Source organism: Hyaena hyaena, unplaced genomic scaffold (assembly GCF_003009895.1).
Source record: "Hyaena hyaena isolate Hyena2069 unplaced genomic scaffold, ASM300989v1 scaffold_621, whole genome shotgun sequence".
Lineage (NCBI taxonomy): Eukaryota > Metazoa > Chordata > Mammalia > Carnivora > Hyaenidae > Hyaena > Hyaena hyaena.
The window spans coordinates 473,151-491,042 of record NW_024081249.1 but is presented as its reverse complement, the minus strand read 5'-3'; the positions used below and the strand labels follow the sequence as shown (position 1 = coordinate 491,042).

At 35.9% G+C, this 17,892-nt stretch overlaps 1 protein-coding gene, 1 non-coding gene and 1 pseudogene across 2 annotated transcripts in view; all 3 read right to left on the bottom strand.

The window, feature by feature from the left end:
* Positions 1-17,892, bottom strand: part of MIS18BP1 (MIS18 binding protein 1) — a 50,930-nt gene that overhangs the window by 9,111 nt on the left and 23,927 nt on the right. The window contains exons 5-12 of the mRNA XM_039257424.1: positions 17,382-17,512; positions 15,205-15,292; positions 14,082-14,239; positions 13,103-13,254; positions 12,381-12,477; positions 9,310-10,177; positions 1,584-1,756; positions 683-843 (exon numbers count right to left, since the gene is read on the bottom strand). Of these exons, the coding sequence (XP_039113355.1) occupies positions 683-843; positions 1,584-1,756; positions 9,310-10,177; positions 12,381-12,477; positions 13,103-13,254; positions 14,082-14,239; positions 15,205-15,292; positions 17,382-17,512 (1,828 nt within the window). The remainder of the gene's footprint in view (positions 1-682; positions 844-1,583; positions 1,757-9,309; positions 10,178-12,380; positions 12,478-13,102; positions 13,255-14,081; positions 14,240-15,204; positions 15,293-17,381; positions 17,513-17,892) is intronic.
* Positions 5,377-7,391, bottom strand: LOC120248959 (annotated as a pseudogene).
* Positions 12,802-12,932, bottom strand: LOC120248961. The gene has a single exon (XR_005532723.1). It is a non-coding gene; the product is annotated as a small nucleolar RNA SNORA32 (small nucleolar RNA).

Sequence of the window (17,892 nt, the reverse complement as noted above, 5' to 3'; positions counted from 1 at the left end):
TTTTTTTTAAATATTTTTATTTATTTCTAGGAGAGAGAGAGAGAGAGACAGCGTGAGCAGGGGAGGGTCAGAGAGAGAGGGTGTCACAGACTGAAACGGGCTCCAGGCTCTGAGCTGGCAGTCAGCACAGAGCCCGACGCGGGGCTCGAACCCACAAACCGCGAGATCATGACCTAAGCGAAAGTCGGACGCTTAACCGACTAAGCCACCCAGGCGCCCCTGTGCTGTCATTTAACCCTTCCATTTAATTTACTACAGAGTAGGTAATAATGTTTTCTTACCACCTTTCTTCTTTTTTGTTTTTAAGTAGGCTTCATGCCCAGTGCCAAGCCCAATGTGGGACTTGAAATCATGACCCTGAGCTGAGATAAAGAGTCAGACTCTTAACTAACTGAGTCACCCAGGCACCCCATTACCTTTTTAAGTTTGCCTCATTGCATATGAAATTTTAAATATATACATTTAGCCTATTTCTGGGTTTTCAATTTGGCTCTACAACCATTACACTGATGAGAATAGCATGTACTGGCAGACTGCTTCCTATAGTACGTTTTGGGGGATGTCTGTGTAGGCCACCAATCCTTGGCCTAAATATTAAGGATGAACACTAACCATACATAAAATGAAAGATGTAAAAGTCAATATAAAGAGAGCAATGATTTCATGCATTTAAGATTCTTACCAGTACTCTTTGATTCTGCAAAGGTGTTGTACTGAAAAAATCATCATGATCATCTTTTGGCAACTGTTCCAGAAAATCCCTCATTTGCTGCTTCCTTTTAAGAGTTCCCACTTTGGCAGTAATCTTAATCATTTGCTTCTTATCAGCATTGCGTATCTTGCCTTAGGAGTTAGCAGACATTGTGAGAAGGATTTGGTCATTTATAGTAACTGCTCTAAAGTTAACAGACTTTGCAAGACCTAAACTGTATATCTACATTAAGTATACTCATCTACTATTAATAAGTCTCCTATATAGCAAATGATTTTTTCTAAACTGGGATCTATGCACTATGATTAGCCCACAAGATACTCATGAAGAATATATATAAGATTAGCCAGGGTGAGGTGGAAAAGTTCTTTACCCTGTAAGAAAGGTTACCTCCCATATTCCCCTTGCTAAATGCCTAATTGATTTTGCAAAAATATAAACCTTAATGAATTACAGTAGGGACAGGATACTCCCTAAAGCTTAGTACAAGCTCTGTCATAAACCCTGAGCAAGAATGCATACTCCTGGGGAGTACGAAAATTAAATTTATTTTAAATTTTATTATGAATTTCTAGGGGGCCCTACCCAAGTGGCCTCAGATTACAATAGACTCTTTGAACAATAATCTAGATATTGAAATCTTTGGATATAACTGCATATTTCCTAGAACAAACTCAAAGCACAAGGCTGCTAAGCCTACTATTGATAGAAATAACTAGTTAAGTCTTAAAAATTAAATGACCTTTTTAGTTCTTTCTAGCTTTAAATTTTTGAGAAAACACCTATGATACATACATAAATATAAAATATAGCCAGTAACTAATCATAAATCAATACTGAAACCTAGGCAAAAATAATTTATAAAGATTACCATTTTGGCCTTTGGAATTGACTGGTTTTTTCTTAGTGACAGGTTTCTGGGATTCTTTTCCTCTGGGGTCTTCCATGTATTTCCTCTGGCATTCTTCAGCAGATCGAGAACCTACAGCCATTGCTACATCTGCCCAGAAACCAGGTTTGTGCTTTGGAAGAGATGCAAAAGCACTATTGAAAACCAAAACCAGTTAAAGAACAAGAAATTCAAATCAAGAAAAACAACCTTGTGAATGCATACCACTAAACCAATGAGATTTACTGAGCTAAAGGAATTTTACCAAAATCACTTTGATAACTGTTTAGAAAGAAGATAACTATTCTTTCCACTCAGTAACTTGAGTACTTAAAATATGAAGTTGTAATTTTACATATCCAGTAGATACCTTTTATTTTCTTATATTCTATGAAACCTGAACAATCATCCCAGGTCTTTCTTTCAACATCTTTTTCCTATGTCCACCTATCAGTGATTTGATCTTTTGGGGGACTCCAGTATGACTAACTTTTCAACAATGTTGCTCAGACCTTCCTGGTGGTAAGTATATTGGAAAATGAGCTCTTAGTTCCTATATACTCTAGGTTATACATTCTTATTAAAACTTGTTGTTATTCTTGGGGCACCTGGGTGGCTCAGTTAGTTAACAGCATCCAACTCTTAATTTCGGCTCAGGTCATAATCTCACAATTCGTGGATCAAGCTCCATGCCAAGCTCTATGCTGACAGCTTAGGATCCTCTCACATCCTGTCTGCCCTCCCCCACTAGTGCACACACGCTCTCAAAATAAACATGTTTTTCTTGCTTTCATTCTATTATAATTTACAGAATGTAATATTTTATGTATAATTGAGGGAAATGAAAATTGAAAGAGAAAAAACTGTGACTCAATATAAGGTTGTTATCAAATTTAACAAATGAGTTACATTCTCAAAGTTTATTTGTAAATATTTAGAAACTGGTACATGTATTTCTGCTCCCTTCCCTCCCCAAATATATTTTACGTACTGTGGTTAAGCTGGCAGTTCAGCCAGAAAAGATCTATTTAACTCACTAATTAGCCTATGTAGCGTTATGCTGGCAAATTTTTAAAATCAGCTCTCTCAGTGAAATAGTCCTTATTTATAGTGTTTGTCATTTTCCATATTGTAAATAACTACTGTGGCTGATTTCAAGCTACCAACATGATGTCTCTGAATGTAGAGTAAGAAATGTGTGATAGGACACAATTAGAATTTCCACCATACAGCTACAAATGCTATAAAAACCTTAAGGCATAATCATAATAAAGTACAGTAAAATAATTAGGAAGTGATGAGTTTAGGGTATTACTTAAAAAATTTACCTGTAAATCTGTATGATCTTGTGAATGGGTACTGGTTGACTACAGAATACCACTCATTCCATGCCAAGTACTTACGGTTAATGAATGCTCTACTCTTTTGCATATAATCATTCCACAGGTGTCCTGAAGTGAAGAACTAAAAGGATTTGGAGGCTTAAGCTTCCATTTGTGTATATTGTTTTCCATTTGTGTACATCATTAATTTGCAAGTGTAGAACTGCTAGGAGTATTTTTCATAATAAAAATACTTAATGCATTTAATGAGAAATTAGTCTGTAATTAACACATCTCTAGTTTATCACAGATAATTTTAAAGGGCAAATACAGTCATGTCACTCCTTCCTATTTAAAACTTGCTTTTATAGGTGACAGAGGAAGAAGAAAACAACTTGCATTCCTTAGCATAAAAACCACAGCATTTATTGACTTCCATTGTTCCTGGTCTTCTAGTTTCATCCTGTACTGTTCTTCCCTCATTTTTCTGTACTCTACTTATTGTGGCCTTCTTTTAGGATTTCTAAATGTGTTTTCCTCTTTGCTGCTTTTACATACATTATTTTATTTAAAATGAACTTAATTATACTATTTTATACTATTTGGCTTAAATAATTCTTATTTGTCCTTCAGATCTCAGTTCAAGTATCTGCTTAAGCTAAGTCAGACTTCCCTGATCTATATTCTTCTAAACTTATGAGTGATTATTTGCTAACTAGGTTATAAGTATGATGAGTACAAAACTGGGCTGCAACTCAGAATCATTTGAGTTTACATCAAAAGCAGAAGCAAGCGGGGTGCCTGGGTCGTTCAGTTAAGGTTAAATGTCTGACTCCAGCTCAGGTCATGATCTTTCAGGTCCTGAGTTCGAGTCCTGCATTGGGCTCTACGCGGACAGCTAGGAGCCTGGAGCCTGCTTCGGATTCTGTGTCTCTATCTCTGTCTCTCCCCTGCTCACACTTTGTCTTTCTCTCTCAATAAATGAACATTAAAAAAAAAGTACAAGCAAGCAAATAAGGTAGTAAAACAAGCAAACAGACTCGTAGACCCTATCCCTCAAGATTTCAATTTAGTAGGTTTGCAGTGGCAACACTTAACATTTTTCAAAAGTTCCTCAGGTGATTGTTCTGCTGTGCAGTCAAGATTGGAACTGCTTTAGGTTAAAAAAAGCACTCCAATTGAGTGGGTAGTAGGAATAGGTGATGACAATGAAAGGTTATAGGGAAGAGATGACTGATATGTGAGAGAATATTTGAAGGATGGATAAAATATAACAACTGAAAATGAAGCAACAGTACTGACAAAGAAACAAAGATGAAGAGACAGGACATAAGGTTAGGGAATAAAGAGCAGTTCATATTTATAGTACGGTAAATTTCAAAGGAAGACTGCAGATTAGAGCTTTGAAAAAACTACAGAAGCAGAGCCCAAACCCAAGCCTGCTGTATCTAAAGATTTTAATAGTATGAAGTCTAGGCACCTTAACATTCTTTTTTAAGTTAACATACAGTAAAATGGTCTTTTGGGGTATGGTTCTATGAATCTTAATGGATATAGAGATTTGTAGAACCATGATCACAGTTAGGATACTGAACCATTCCATTACATGGAAAAAAAATTCTGGGTGCATCCTCTTTCTTGTCCACCACTATCACCACCAGCAATTACTGATTTCTTAGTTTTGTCTTTCCAGAATGTGATATAAATGGAATCATACAGTACGTAAACTAAAAAAAAAAAACTGGGTGGCTCAGTTGGTTAAGCTCAGGTCATGATCTCATGGTTCATGGGTTCGAGCCCTACATCGGGCTCTCTCCTGACAGCTAGCTCAGAGCCTGGTGGCTGTTTCAGATTCTGTGTCTCCCTCTCTCTCTGACCTTCCCCTGCTCACACCATCTCTCTCTCTCTCAGGAAAAAAAAAAGTGGTGCATTTAGACCTCTAACATAACGTAATTATGTTTGGATTTAGGAGAACTATTTTATTTGCTGTCTGCTTTGTTCTGTTTTCTATTTCTCCTTTTCTGTATTCTTTGTTTTGTTTTGTTTTAGTATTTTATCTATTATATATTTTAAAAAATCTTTGTAGTTTTTTAGTAGTTGCTCTAGTGATTACTACAAACATAAGTTTTTCACTGCTTCAAGTGGAATGTAAAAATTTACCATCGTCTCTTCATTCTTCCTCTTTATGTTGTTTTATGTATTAAATTTACATATATTGAAAACCTCAACATACAATGTTAATATTTGCTTTCAACCATTAAACATTTTATCCAGATACCATTTCTCTTGATAGTCCTTCATACTTGATATTGACTGCCTCCTTCCTCTGTCCTCTCCATTCTGTATTGAGCCTATCTAGTTTTATATTTTGACTATCTTATTTTTTCCAGTTCTAAAATTTTCATTGGATCCTTCTTTTTATCTTCTATTTCTGAGATTTTCTAAATTTCTGTTCAAGAATGTTTGCTTAGTTCCTGGATTTTTCTTTCTTTCTTTTTTTCTTTTATTTTTTTGAGTAGAGAAGTCTGTGTCTTTTTTGGCTGAACAGGGTACTTGGGGAGGATGAAACAAGAGGAGTAGGTGGCCCCAATGCTGGGCCTGCCCTGCTTCACAGGCTTGTAGGTGGTGAAGAACCTGCCCAAGTAGTGGCCAATCACCTTGGGCTTGATTTCCACCTGGTTGAAGGTCTTGGCATTGGAGACAGCCACCACACTGCACACCACCTTGGGCAGGACAATCATGTCCCACAGGTGCTTCTTAACAACCTTAGACTTCTCCATGGGGGAAGCATCCTGGGATTTTCTGCAAACCCCAGTTCAGCTGCCACCACTGCCCAGCCCTGTACAGCTGCATCAATGGCTTGTAGAACGAGTCCAGTAGCTGATCTAGGTCCACACTATGGTATGTGAACTTATGGGAAGGCACACTTCTGCTATACTTTTGCCATCTTGTCGGCTCTTCTTTTTTTTTTTTTTTTTTTTAATGTTTGTATTTATTTCTGAGAGAGAGAGACAGTGTGAGCAGGGGAGGGTCAGAGAGAGAGGGAGACACAGAATCTGAAATAGGATCCAGACTCTGAGCTGTCAGCACAGAGCTGACGCAGAGCCTGAACCCATGAACCGTGAGATCATGACCTGAGCCCAAGTCAGACGCTCAACTGACTGAGCCACCCCAGCGCCCCTTGTCAGCTAATCTAAAGCAGTTTTGTATATTTGCTTCAGAATCTTGTCAGGTAACTTCAACATCTATGTCATCCTAGCAATGGTATCTGTTCTTTTTTTTTCTTATGAGAGTTAAAATTTTCCTGGTTCTTCATATACTGAGTAATTCTGTAATTATTTCCTAGTTATTTTGAAATACTGTAAAACTCTGGGGTCATGTTTATATCCTAGGGAGAATAATATTTTTGTTTTAGCAGGCAATCAACCTGGCTGGAACCTGAGCTATAAATTCCAGTCTTTTGTGGTTGCAGTTTCATTATCAGGTCCATTTTTAAAGCTTTGCAGTACTATTAAAATATTCTGTGTGTTGGACACTGAGTGGCTGTCTTGGAAACTGGTGTCCAGTCTATTTCTTAGTTGTCAGTCTTGGGTATGCTGTTTAGGATCAAATCCTCAAATGCTCAACTCGGGTGAGCTCTAAAGTTCATAAACAACTTTATATAAGGTTGTTTCCCCTAGCTCTTCCCTTTCCAACTTTTAGTTCGCCAGGATTCCTGTTTTTAGTTTTTTGGCAGAAAATTAGGGCTTTAGTTACCCAACTCTGTGGTACATTTCACACAACTGCATCTTTCTGCAGTGTCAAGCACAGAAGACAAAAAGAGAAAAATGCAACACAGGTTGCCCTACCCTTTTGAGTCCTAAATTCCTGAAGAGAAGGTTTCCTACTTTCAGAATTTTAAGTGCATGTGGGCCCCATATACTGTTGTGATTTTCACTCATGCAAGATTGCACAGAGACTGGGCCATAAGAGAAACGAGAAAAGAAAAAGAACTGGGGAGTTCTTCTACTGTTTCTGAGTGTTAATAGTCCCCTTCCCTCTTCCTCAAGCCAAAAGTGGAAGGCTTTTCTTTGAACTGTCTTAGTCATGCCTCAGTGACCACTTCTATCTAATTTTTAAGGGGCCTTAATCTAGGTTCAGGAATATCAGAGGAAAAACTGGAAATCTGCCCCCATTTCAGTGTTACTTAAAATTCTAGTGTTTCCTGGGGCGCCTGGGTGGCTCAGTTGGTTAACCCGCCAACTTTGGCTCAGGTCATGATCTCTCAGTTCGTGGCTTTACGTCTCGTGTCAGGCTCTGTGCTGCCTGCTCAGAGCCTGGAACCTACTTCAGGTTCTGTGTCTCCTTCTCTCTCTGCCGCTACCCTGCTTGCTCTCTGTTTCTGTCATGTTAAAGTTTTTTTCTAGTTTTTCCTTATTGACCTGCTACTATTTACCTTTCTGCGTAAACAAAAGGCTGTTCCATGCATTCTGTCCAGGTTTCACAGCTAAACAGAAAAAAAAAAAAGAGTAGAATATGCTTTCCTCATCTTATTGGGAACTGAAATCTTTGTAGTTCAGGCATTAAGATAATCTCCTTAGATGATATGGATCTACAGTAAAGGTTGAGAACCTTTACTATAACAAAATAATGGGAGAGACAGCTAGAGAGGTTAATTAGGGTAAAAGTATGGTATGCTGTCAATGTAAGGCAGAGTGATCTCTATATAATTTAAAGATTCTTAGTAAGAATTCAGTGAAGGTTTCTGATGTTAGAACCACAACTATACATTAAGACTAATCTGGAGATTCTCTGTCTTCCTTTTTCTGACCCTCCCCTGCTCATGCTTTCTCTCAGAAATAAATAAAACATTAAAAAAAAATAAAGACTAAATTGGAGATCTATATAAAACAGCTTACAAGAAGAAAACAACAAAGTACAAATACAAGGCTACTTCCATTAAAGTAGGCAGGCATTAAAAGTCTGGAAAAAAAGTAGTGTCAAGAAAGGGTGCAGATAGAATGATCCTGTGGGAAAATCTATAGTTCCTGGGAACTAACTAGATTTTTTTTAATTTTTAATTTTTTTTTTTTTTACAAAGTTACTTTTAATACTTTGGGGTAAGCCCCACAGAAATAAAAAACACTGGGAAGGGATAACCCCTTACCCCCAGGAGTGGCCCAGGGGACAGAGGCTACCTGAGGGGAAGGAAGCACAAAAGGGACCTGCTGCAGAAAATCAATAATGATCAAGGAGTTTAAACCTAGTTGACTCAAAGAATTACATTTTCAACATTAGGAATATCAGCCAAAGTATAGGCAGGGAAAAATGTTTCTCCATTTATGGAGAGATGTTCAACAGGCAAAGAGAAATACAAATCTAAATATAAGAAATTATAACTACAGATACAGATATGGAATCTCTGTCCAAGAGTAAACTTAGAACTATAGAAGGCAAAGACCATTGAAGACTACATTATAATAGCAAGAAGCATCCAAAAACAAGAACTTTGGAGAAGAAGGAATATTATCTTATTTGCCTGAAAACAAGACCGAGAAGGAATATTTAGGAAATTAAAAAAGGAGCATAGTGCCACAGAGATGCCGTAGGAATAGTGTCTCAAGAAGATCAGAAAATAAATTCCAAATGTTTAAGGTTAGGGAGTATTCAAGCAAGTGAAACACTCACTGAACATAGTATGTTTCTATGTTTTCCTCTCTGATCAATCACATCTTCCTTTCTACCAGATCATTTCTATCAACACACCACCATACTCTGGCATGAGTCCTCTTATAAACAAGTGAGCAATCAAACATACATCTTCCCTTATCTTCACATTCTTCTATTACCTATCCATTTTGTTGTTCCCTATCACCACCAATTTTTTGTGTTGTACACCTAGCTTGTTTTTACTCTTTCATTCACTCTTCATTGCTCAGCTATGTTTTAGCTTCCAATGCTTAGTGGCACTAAGCATAGCCAAGGCTATGCACCCAAATCCAATTCTTCTCATACTTGGGTTGTTAGTAGCACTAATGACTAAACCTTGGACGGATCACCTAATTTTTGAGTCTATTTCTATTCTATAAATCCAGGGAGAAGACCATCTTAAATAATCTGCCTGTCTGAATTCAGCTTTAAGGTTTTGTAACAGAAAATTTAACTATAAAATATTTCTTAAAATATGAAGATCTGAGAGAGCAACGTCTATGTTTATGGCCACAAAATAGAAGTTTTATCTGTATTCTCCCTATATTCTTTGTACAAATTGTTATTTCTCTCCATGTGTTTTTGGATATCTTCCATTTTAATGATTAGAGGTCACTAAATCAGCCCTTTCTTGGAATTTTTAGGTCAACTGTTTTGTGGCCACTCTAGATATTTCAGAGTCAAATCTAACTACTTACCAATGAAGTCTCTGTAATTCCTTCTCATTCCATTCTTCATCTTGAATTACACCAGGAAAACATTCAAATGAATGCCTGTTTGTCTCATCAGATCCAATGGCCTCAATAACTGGAAACTCATTCCTAGTAACAGACTTCTGAAGATTTTCCTTAGCAGAGCATCTAGCTTTCTTTTGTTTGATGTAAAATTCACTTTCACTTTCTTCAGTTTCAGATTCTGAAATCACTGGGATTTTCCTTGTGGTGTTTCTTGTGCTTTTCCTTAGGTGAACCACTGTTTCTTTGGTATTTCTTGTGGAAGTTTTCTTAGCAACTCTAGCTTTCCTTCTAATTCCCTTTTCTGTTTCGCTCTCTTCACTAGACAAATCTGATGAGGACTGCTGCTTGTAAAATGACATAGACAAATTTTTTATTTTCTTCGATTTTGGTAACAACCTTGTACTTTTCTTAAAGTCAGAGGTGACCGTTTGTTCCTTTTTAGAACTAGACATTTTGATTTTCTGGTTCACAGTGAGTAAGTCAATTTCACTGCAGTCTTCCTTGTTTTTACTTTTATGGTCCTCACTATACTCCATTGCATTTTTGAAGGTCTTTGTGGGATTATTGATCAAACTGGTAGTTTCATGTAAGTCTGATGTTCTTTCTTTTTGATGCTTTGGCACTGCAAAATCTGTAACTGCTTTAATGGTGCTGTAAGACAGATTATACTTCATGCATTTTTGTTCTATCACCTTTTTAGATTTAAGTGGTGTCATTAAAATATAAGCTTTCTTCGCATTAAGAGACATACATTTTCTTTCTTCATCCAAGAAAAACGGTTGCCTTAAGGTCAGAATGTCAATGGATACATTCGATTCTTCAGTTCTCTCTTTAATTTCGTAAGATAAAACCAAAGATCAAAATCTCAAATTAGCTACAAACAAAATAAAGCACAGAAATTTTTTTCTAAAATAAAATATGCTGTTTTACCCCCCATAAGCTTCATTGTACAGACTACTATCATTATTAGTCTTTCTGAAGCTCCAGTCGATTCAGATTACTGCCGCTTCAATTTTAAGCATATTTTTTTATATCAACCAGTCCTTGACTTGAAGTCTACTTAGTGTACATATAAGGTCTTCTGTCTGGCCTTCACTGTAGTTCTAATCTCTCACTGTACTCAAATGTGAACCATATTCTATGTGTACTACAACCATAGTTTTCTTGATTCTCAACTGTTCACTAATATTATTCTACTTGGAAAGTTTTCTTCACTCAATAACCAAATCACTACCAGCTTCAATTCTACTCTCTAACCGAACTAGTCCACAAATTATATCCTGTTTTTCTCAACTGAATGAAAGGTCTCCTTCAAATTTCCAGAATACTTTTAAATAATGCCATGTTTGACAATGTGCCTTGCATTATACTTATAAATTTGTCTTTGAACTAGACTGAAAAAAAATCTTCAATGGTATGAATTTTGTTTTCACTTTTGGATTTTTTTTCTTTCTGCAGTTAGTACAGAGTCCTTCACATGTACAGTAAATGATAAATCAGTATTTGTTTAATCAATTGTTTAGAGGTAAAATACTTAGGGTTGCTAAAATCTTACTAGGTATGTAATAAAAGGGATGGAAGCTATCCTCATTAGGGGAATATGGAATTCCATAGGTATAGCCCCATTCTCATCCCCAGTGGTAGCCATGGAAAGACATTTTTGCTGATTCACCCAAACTCCATGAAGTATCATGGTAACAACCAAACCAGAAATTGGGAATCTTTATTATGTCACTAAAGAAAGCAAATTAAAATGAAAGAAATTCTCTAATTTGCAACTAAAGAAACCAGAAGCCAAACTAATTTAATTTCTAATCGTAAATCAACGAATTGCACTTACAAATATATACAAATTATAAATCATCACAACAACTATCCTAGTTAAGTACTTCAACGTCGTACACATGTTATGTACCTCTTTACAAGATGAATGATAGAATTAAAGACTGATGAGTTAATGATGGATACTGGGGAGAAAAGAAGCCACCAAATAATAATTCTTAGAGAAGTGGTACTAATGAAAAGTAATAAGAAAGTTTCTAGATTTCTCAATGGAATCATCTGTCTTTGAGAAGGAAGTGTTTTCTTTTCATTCCTCATATAAATCTGATCCAAATGTTTAACTGGAAATTTAAAAATTTTAAACTTTGTAATTCTGGACAAAGCACTTTTATTCTGAATATTTTTATTCATTTTATTAAATAATTTGAATGAAGATTCAGCCAATTCTGGATCTTTCACCTAAGTTACATGATCTTGACAGTCTAAAAAGTACTGCTTTCCCTCTCTATTTCTTTAAACACTTATAAATGTTCTTCACTTTCATTTCTTTTTACTTATAAGAAGAAATACAAAAAAATGCTTAGTGCTGATGGATTTAACTCAATATGAAATTTAAACTTGCTAATGTGCAGAGAAAAGGTTCTTTAAATCTGGTATACAGGATTTCAATGAAGTCACACTGGAAATCCATACTTTACACATAGCTAAATTATGGCATAATTTCATAAAAAGATTCATAGTCTTTAAGCACTCCAAAAACCACATTTAAAATGATTATGTATAACTTTCTGATTAACAAAAAATTAGGGGCTCCTGGCTGGTTCAGTTGGTAGAGCATGTGACTCTTGATCTTGGGGTCATGAGTTAAAGACCCATGCTGGACTCAGAGTTGACTTAAAATAGATAGATAAATAATAAAAATTATTTAGTGCCAGGATTAAGGGAGGTAAACCTACAAGTAAATATGGTATGTAAAGTAATGGATTCTTTTACTATGCAAATCATCCTGTATAGAAAAACAAAACCCTATTGTACATCTGAAACTAATAACACTATGTTAATTATGCTTTAAAGAAAATAAAATTCTAAAAAGCCCCCCCAAAAAACCCCCAAAAATCCCCATTTATAATGATTGTAATACTTGAGTTTGCAATTTTAGATTTGGAAATTTATGAGATCACTTTTATTATATTAAAAACATTTCAAATAAGAGCTGTATGCTTATTATAAAACCAATAGAGATATGTCACCTTGCTTCTGACTTTTAATTATCCTTTCATTTGTTCTTTCAAAATTTTCAAGTTTCTTTGAAGACAACTTTTCGTATGCTTTCTTTCCCATTATTTCCTTCAAAACAAAAAGTTAGCTTTTTATTTTAACAACTACTACCTATAAATATGACCTCAAACATTTTCATAGTATGTATCAAGCATTCAAATATCTAGGTACTTAACAGTTCTACAAATTTCACTAGCAGAGGCATTCAGAAACTCATTTGCCAGAAACTGAGCTTTGGAAGCACCATGTGGGCATCCACTAACTTAGATATTTCTTTTATAAATTTAATACATGTGACTTGTTCACACACACACACACACACACACACTTTATTTAACCTTTAAGAGCTTAAAGTGTCTGTTATTACTTTTTTTTGTTTGTTTGTTTTGTTATAAATGTTCCCAATAGGCTGAACGCTAGCAAAGTAGCATAAAGAAAGAAAAGCCTAGTGGAAAAATTTTTTATGGTCATGTCCACAGCAAATGAGAAACCAGCATTCTCAAATAAACTGTCTGTTATTACTGACTACACTTTTCCAATGAGACACTGAGAAAATAAATATCAAGCAAGATATTGCCAAGCTGATTGTTAAGCTGATGCTTAATAAACAATTCATGATTCCTGATTTGGTCACAAACCTTTTTAGTAGCATCATACCACCACTCTTTGTATCACAGGGTATAGTAAAGCTTACCTGATTAGTTAAGTCATTTTCTCCTCCATTTTGAAAAGTGTTATGTATTTGGTCATCTGAGAGACTTAATGATGGTTTATTTTGGCAAGTACCATGGCACACGTTTAATTCTGTGGCTCCTGGCAACCTACTGTATTTACCATTTTTCAGTTCTATGAGTACAAAGATGGAGATTTCAATAAATTATTATATACAAGCTGCCTTTCCATATTAAAGAATTCACTTTCAAAAGCATTATCTACCAAGGGCTATAGGTTATTATTTTTTTTAACATTTTATTTATTTAAGGTTGGGGGGGCAGTGTGAACAGGAGGGTCAGAAAGAGAGGGAGACAAAAAATCCGAAGCAGGCTCCAGACTCTGAGGCAGCCATCAGCACAGAGCCCGACACGGGGCTTGAACCCATGAACCATGAGATCATGACCTGAGCTGAAGTCAGTCACTTAAATGACTAAGCCACCCAGGCACCCCTATAGGTTATTATTAATAATTTTTTCCAGTGGGGAGAATGGGGTGGGATGTTAGGCAGATTATAGTTTTGGCAGAGTTAACACAAAACAGTTCTGCCAACTACCTTTATAGTAATGGACATTCAGAAAAAAAAAAAATCCCTGGGTGGCTCAGTTGGTTGAGCATTAAACCCTGGATTTCAGTTCAGGTCATAATCTCATGGTTTGTGTCATCGAGCCCTGTGTTGGGCTTCATGCTGAGCATGGAGCCTGCTTAACATTTTCTCTCTCCCTCTTCTGTCCCTCTCCCCAACTCAGGCTAGTGCTCTCTCTCCTTCTCTTTAAAAAAAGAAGAAGTAAGCTGAATGCTGAGCTGACTGAGCAGAGCGCACTGTAGTTTTTTAAGTATTAAAAAACAAGAATTTTAGGGCAGTATAAGTCAAAAACTCAATAAAATACAAACTATAAACAGATAAATGTGGAGCTCATGTAAGAATTTACCACAGTATCAGGAGAAAAGAGCAGACATACCCAAATGACAATAATCAATGCCATAAGTGGTGCTGGCTCTTTGGAGAACATCTGTTTGGTTTTCTCCTGAATTATTTTTTGCTGATTTTGGTATGTCAGGGACAAATCTTCCAGTTTTCTGTTTTTGTCTGACCTTTCTCTCTTTCTTTTCACAAGCCCTAAAAAACAAGTATAATATTTTTCCTCTAATTTTTGTCTCAAAATACAACAAAAAACTAAACAGAAATAAATCCCTCAGATAAAGCTTTTACCCATCCAGCAAAGATTACCTTTAATCTTACATTATTTAAGTCTTTATGACTCTACCTTTTCCCCCCACAAAGAACTCAAGTATCTTAAGTCAAAGGAATCAAATAAAACCTAACTTCTTACTACTTCTGTGCTCTTATATTCCCTAATTAAGCTAAACCTGTCAGGACAAATTCTGCCATTACCTATTTTTGGAAATGAATTTTATTTATTTTACCACATTCATCTACACTGCCACATTCATTTACCTACTGTCTATGGCTGCTCTAATGTTACATAGGCAGAGTTAAACAGTTGCAACAGAGGCAGCATGCCCATAAAAGCACTTCCTATCTGGCTCTTTACAGAAAAAAATTGTCACCCCTCACTGTTAGTTGTTATATTGTACTATGATTAATTAACTTATGTCAACGTATCCCCTATGAGTTCTTTAAGGGCAAGAATTAATCTAATTTTCCTTGCTTTCCTGTGCCAACAGTGTCTGCTAAACTGGCATTAACTTCTGAAGGAATGAATGAAAAAAAAAGGACTAAGAACTGTACACTCATGTTTAATAGCTATATGCCTCTTAAAGGATGGGGGAATGAGGATGCTTCCTAAAATGTCAACAGTGTTATTTTCCTTTTACATTTATTCCATATGACAGAAATTCTAGCAAACTACTATTGCTGTCTAAAAATCCAAGATCAAGAGAACTATTTCAAAACTGGCATTACCAAAAATAAAAAAGAAGGAAGAGAAACCAATTTACATTGGTTATATGAACAGATACCTTTGTAGAACTTCAAATTTTATACCCCAAATGGGCACATTTTATCAAATGTAAATTATACCTCAATAAAGTTGCTTTTTAAAAAGTTAAGAAGTACTTTACCTTAATTGTTCTAGAAAATTATCAATATGCTCTTTCCATTTTTCTGGAAAGCCAAACATAAACTTCCTTATGAGATAATTTGGATAGCCTGTTCAACGATAAACAAAATATCATCTAAAAGCCAAAAATTTTAAAGACATGTAATGGTTCACTAAAACATTAAAAATATATACACTTATTGCTCACTTTGTGCTAGGTGCAGCCACAAATACTAACGATTCAGCAGTCAACAATATGAAACAAAAATCCCTGCCTTCATGGAACCTGCCTTTTCATGTGAAGCAGAAAGAAAACTAATATACATCTTGTTTGTTAGATGGTCATCAAGGCTTTGGAGAAAAATTATGCACTTAATGTGTAAAGGGATATTAGCATATCCAAGAGTATGCTTGGCCTGTTTGTAAAAATTAGTGCAGTTGGAGGAGAGTGAAAAAAGGCTAGGACTAGGAGGCTCTTCAGAAGGGAATAGGAACAGCAGAGGAACATGAAAGATTATAAGGCCTTGGGGTTACTTCATGGACCTAGTCTTTGATTTTGGATGAAATGGGAAGCTATAGAAAGGCTGTGAGCAGAGGAGCCACAGGACTTGACTTTCTTTAACGGGACTGTATTAGTTACTACTTTAAGAAGTCTGTGGAAGTACAAGTGAAGAAATAACGAGACCAGTTAGGATTCTGTAATCATTCAGACAAAACATAAGGGAGATGTATATACCAGAGGTCTGCAGAGGCCTGGGTTCTGGATATATTTTTGGAGATAATGCCAATAGGATATACCTACCCACTAGTTGTGGGTGTGAAAGAAACAGGATTTAAGATGTCTCCAAAGATTCTGGCTAGCCACCAGAAACAAGGAAAGGGGAAAGGCTGTTAGGCAGATTTCAGGGAGAAGATCAGGTTTTAGACACATCAAGTTTGAGATGCCTGTGGAGATGCCCTATTGGAGATGAGCTGAGTGGCTTGAGGAGTATTTTTGGTAAGAGATACAAATTTGGCATCTGTCACCATATAGATGAAATTTAAAGCCTAAAATAAATCAACACAGCACTGAGTGTGGAAAGAGCTCTAGTCTAGTCCATTATTCAGAGGCAAAGAAGAGCAGAATAAGCAAATAAAGAAGGAACAGGGAGTGAGGCAGCATGGAAATTGGAACGTGGTGTCCCAGAAAGCAAATAAAGAATTAAAAGGAGGTAAGTGTGATTAAGTGTGGTAAGCATATACTGGATTTAAAAGTGTGCGGGCCACTGGTAACTCTGATAAAGGCTGTTTGGTAAAGATTTGGGGTTTAAGGTATGATTAAAGAGAAATTTTTAAAAGTGGGAAAGAATTCAAGGAATGAGATATAACAAATCTTCTAAATTGTTTTGCTGTAAGCAAGAGCAAACAGTGGCTGAAATAAAAAAGTTTTTTTTGTTTTTGTTTTGACAGGAGAAGGGAGAATTACTGGCAAGATATCCTTGAGTAAGAGGAAAAATGGGAAATAGAGTACAAATGGAGAGGCTGACAGAGAACAGGGACAGTTCATTCGTGATGAAAACAGATACAGATGCACGCAGGTCAGTTAGGTGATGGTGAAGCTCTCTTTGGATTGTTTCTATTGCTCAGCTGCTTCCCTCCCTCCTCCACTACTTCCCCTGTGAGAAAGAGAAAGGAGGTACTGAAAATTTGTAAAATTATGCAGTTGTTACCAAAGGGGATGGGAGAGTGAATGCATTAAGAAAATGTGGTAGAATACCAAGTGGCACTAAGAAACCACAACTTGTGGGTAATCACAAACTTAAAGTAGAATGCTAAGGTGTGTTTTTTTTCAGCCACATTTCTATGTTCAAGGCATAGGCAGAAAATTAGATTATACCAGGACTGGTGTTGTGCTGGGCAGGTTCAACAAACTAAGGAGTCAAATTATAGTCTTATAAAGCAATTTCTCACACAACATCTCAAATGAATTTTTTTAAATCACTGGACTTACTCAAACTGGCAATAAGGGTGATTAAATCAGAGAAAAATGACCAACACATATAATAGTTTTACACAATGTAGTCGATTCTGTTTTAAAGCTTAGTTTTGACTGATTCATAATTTTAAAACACCTAATTAAGAATAAAAACATACATATCAGTTAGAAATATGGTTAATTGCTTCACCGTAAGTAATTTATCAATTAATGTCAGTCATTACCTGCTTCTTTCATGGAAATCCGGTCTATCATCCCTTTTAATATATATATGTTGCCTGATAAAGTCCTAAGTTTGTTGTGCTTAATCCGTTCTATAATTACATTACTGTGCCAATATATGTTAGTGATGTCTCTAGGAGAAAATAGCTTAGTTAAGGCCAAAATATTCACATTTTACCAATAATCACAATGTACACATATAAATATACATATTTATAATAGAAAGTAATAAATTTGCACTCCATCTACATTACCAATATTATTCATCTAATTACAAAACATCTGAGAGCCAAACACTGCAGCAGAACTCAACTGCCTTGCTAATGTGATCCTCAGAGTATGTGCCAAACTGCTGTGGCCAAACCAAACCGCTAATATAAAATTTATCCTTATCAAGGAAGCAGGGGCCTTCTCTAAATAATTGATACTGACAATGCTTGCAACTTCATCTTAACTTACGCCAAGCTTCCAAAGAATGATTTTCTTGTCCCTCCTGCTCAGAGCCTATACTGT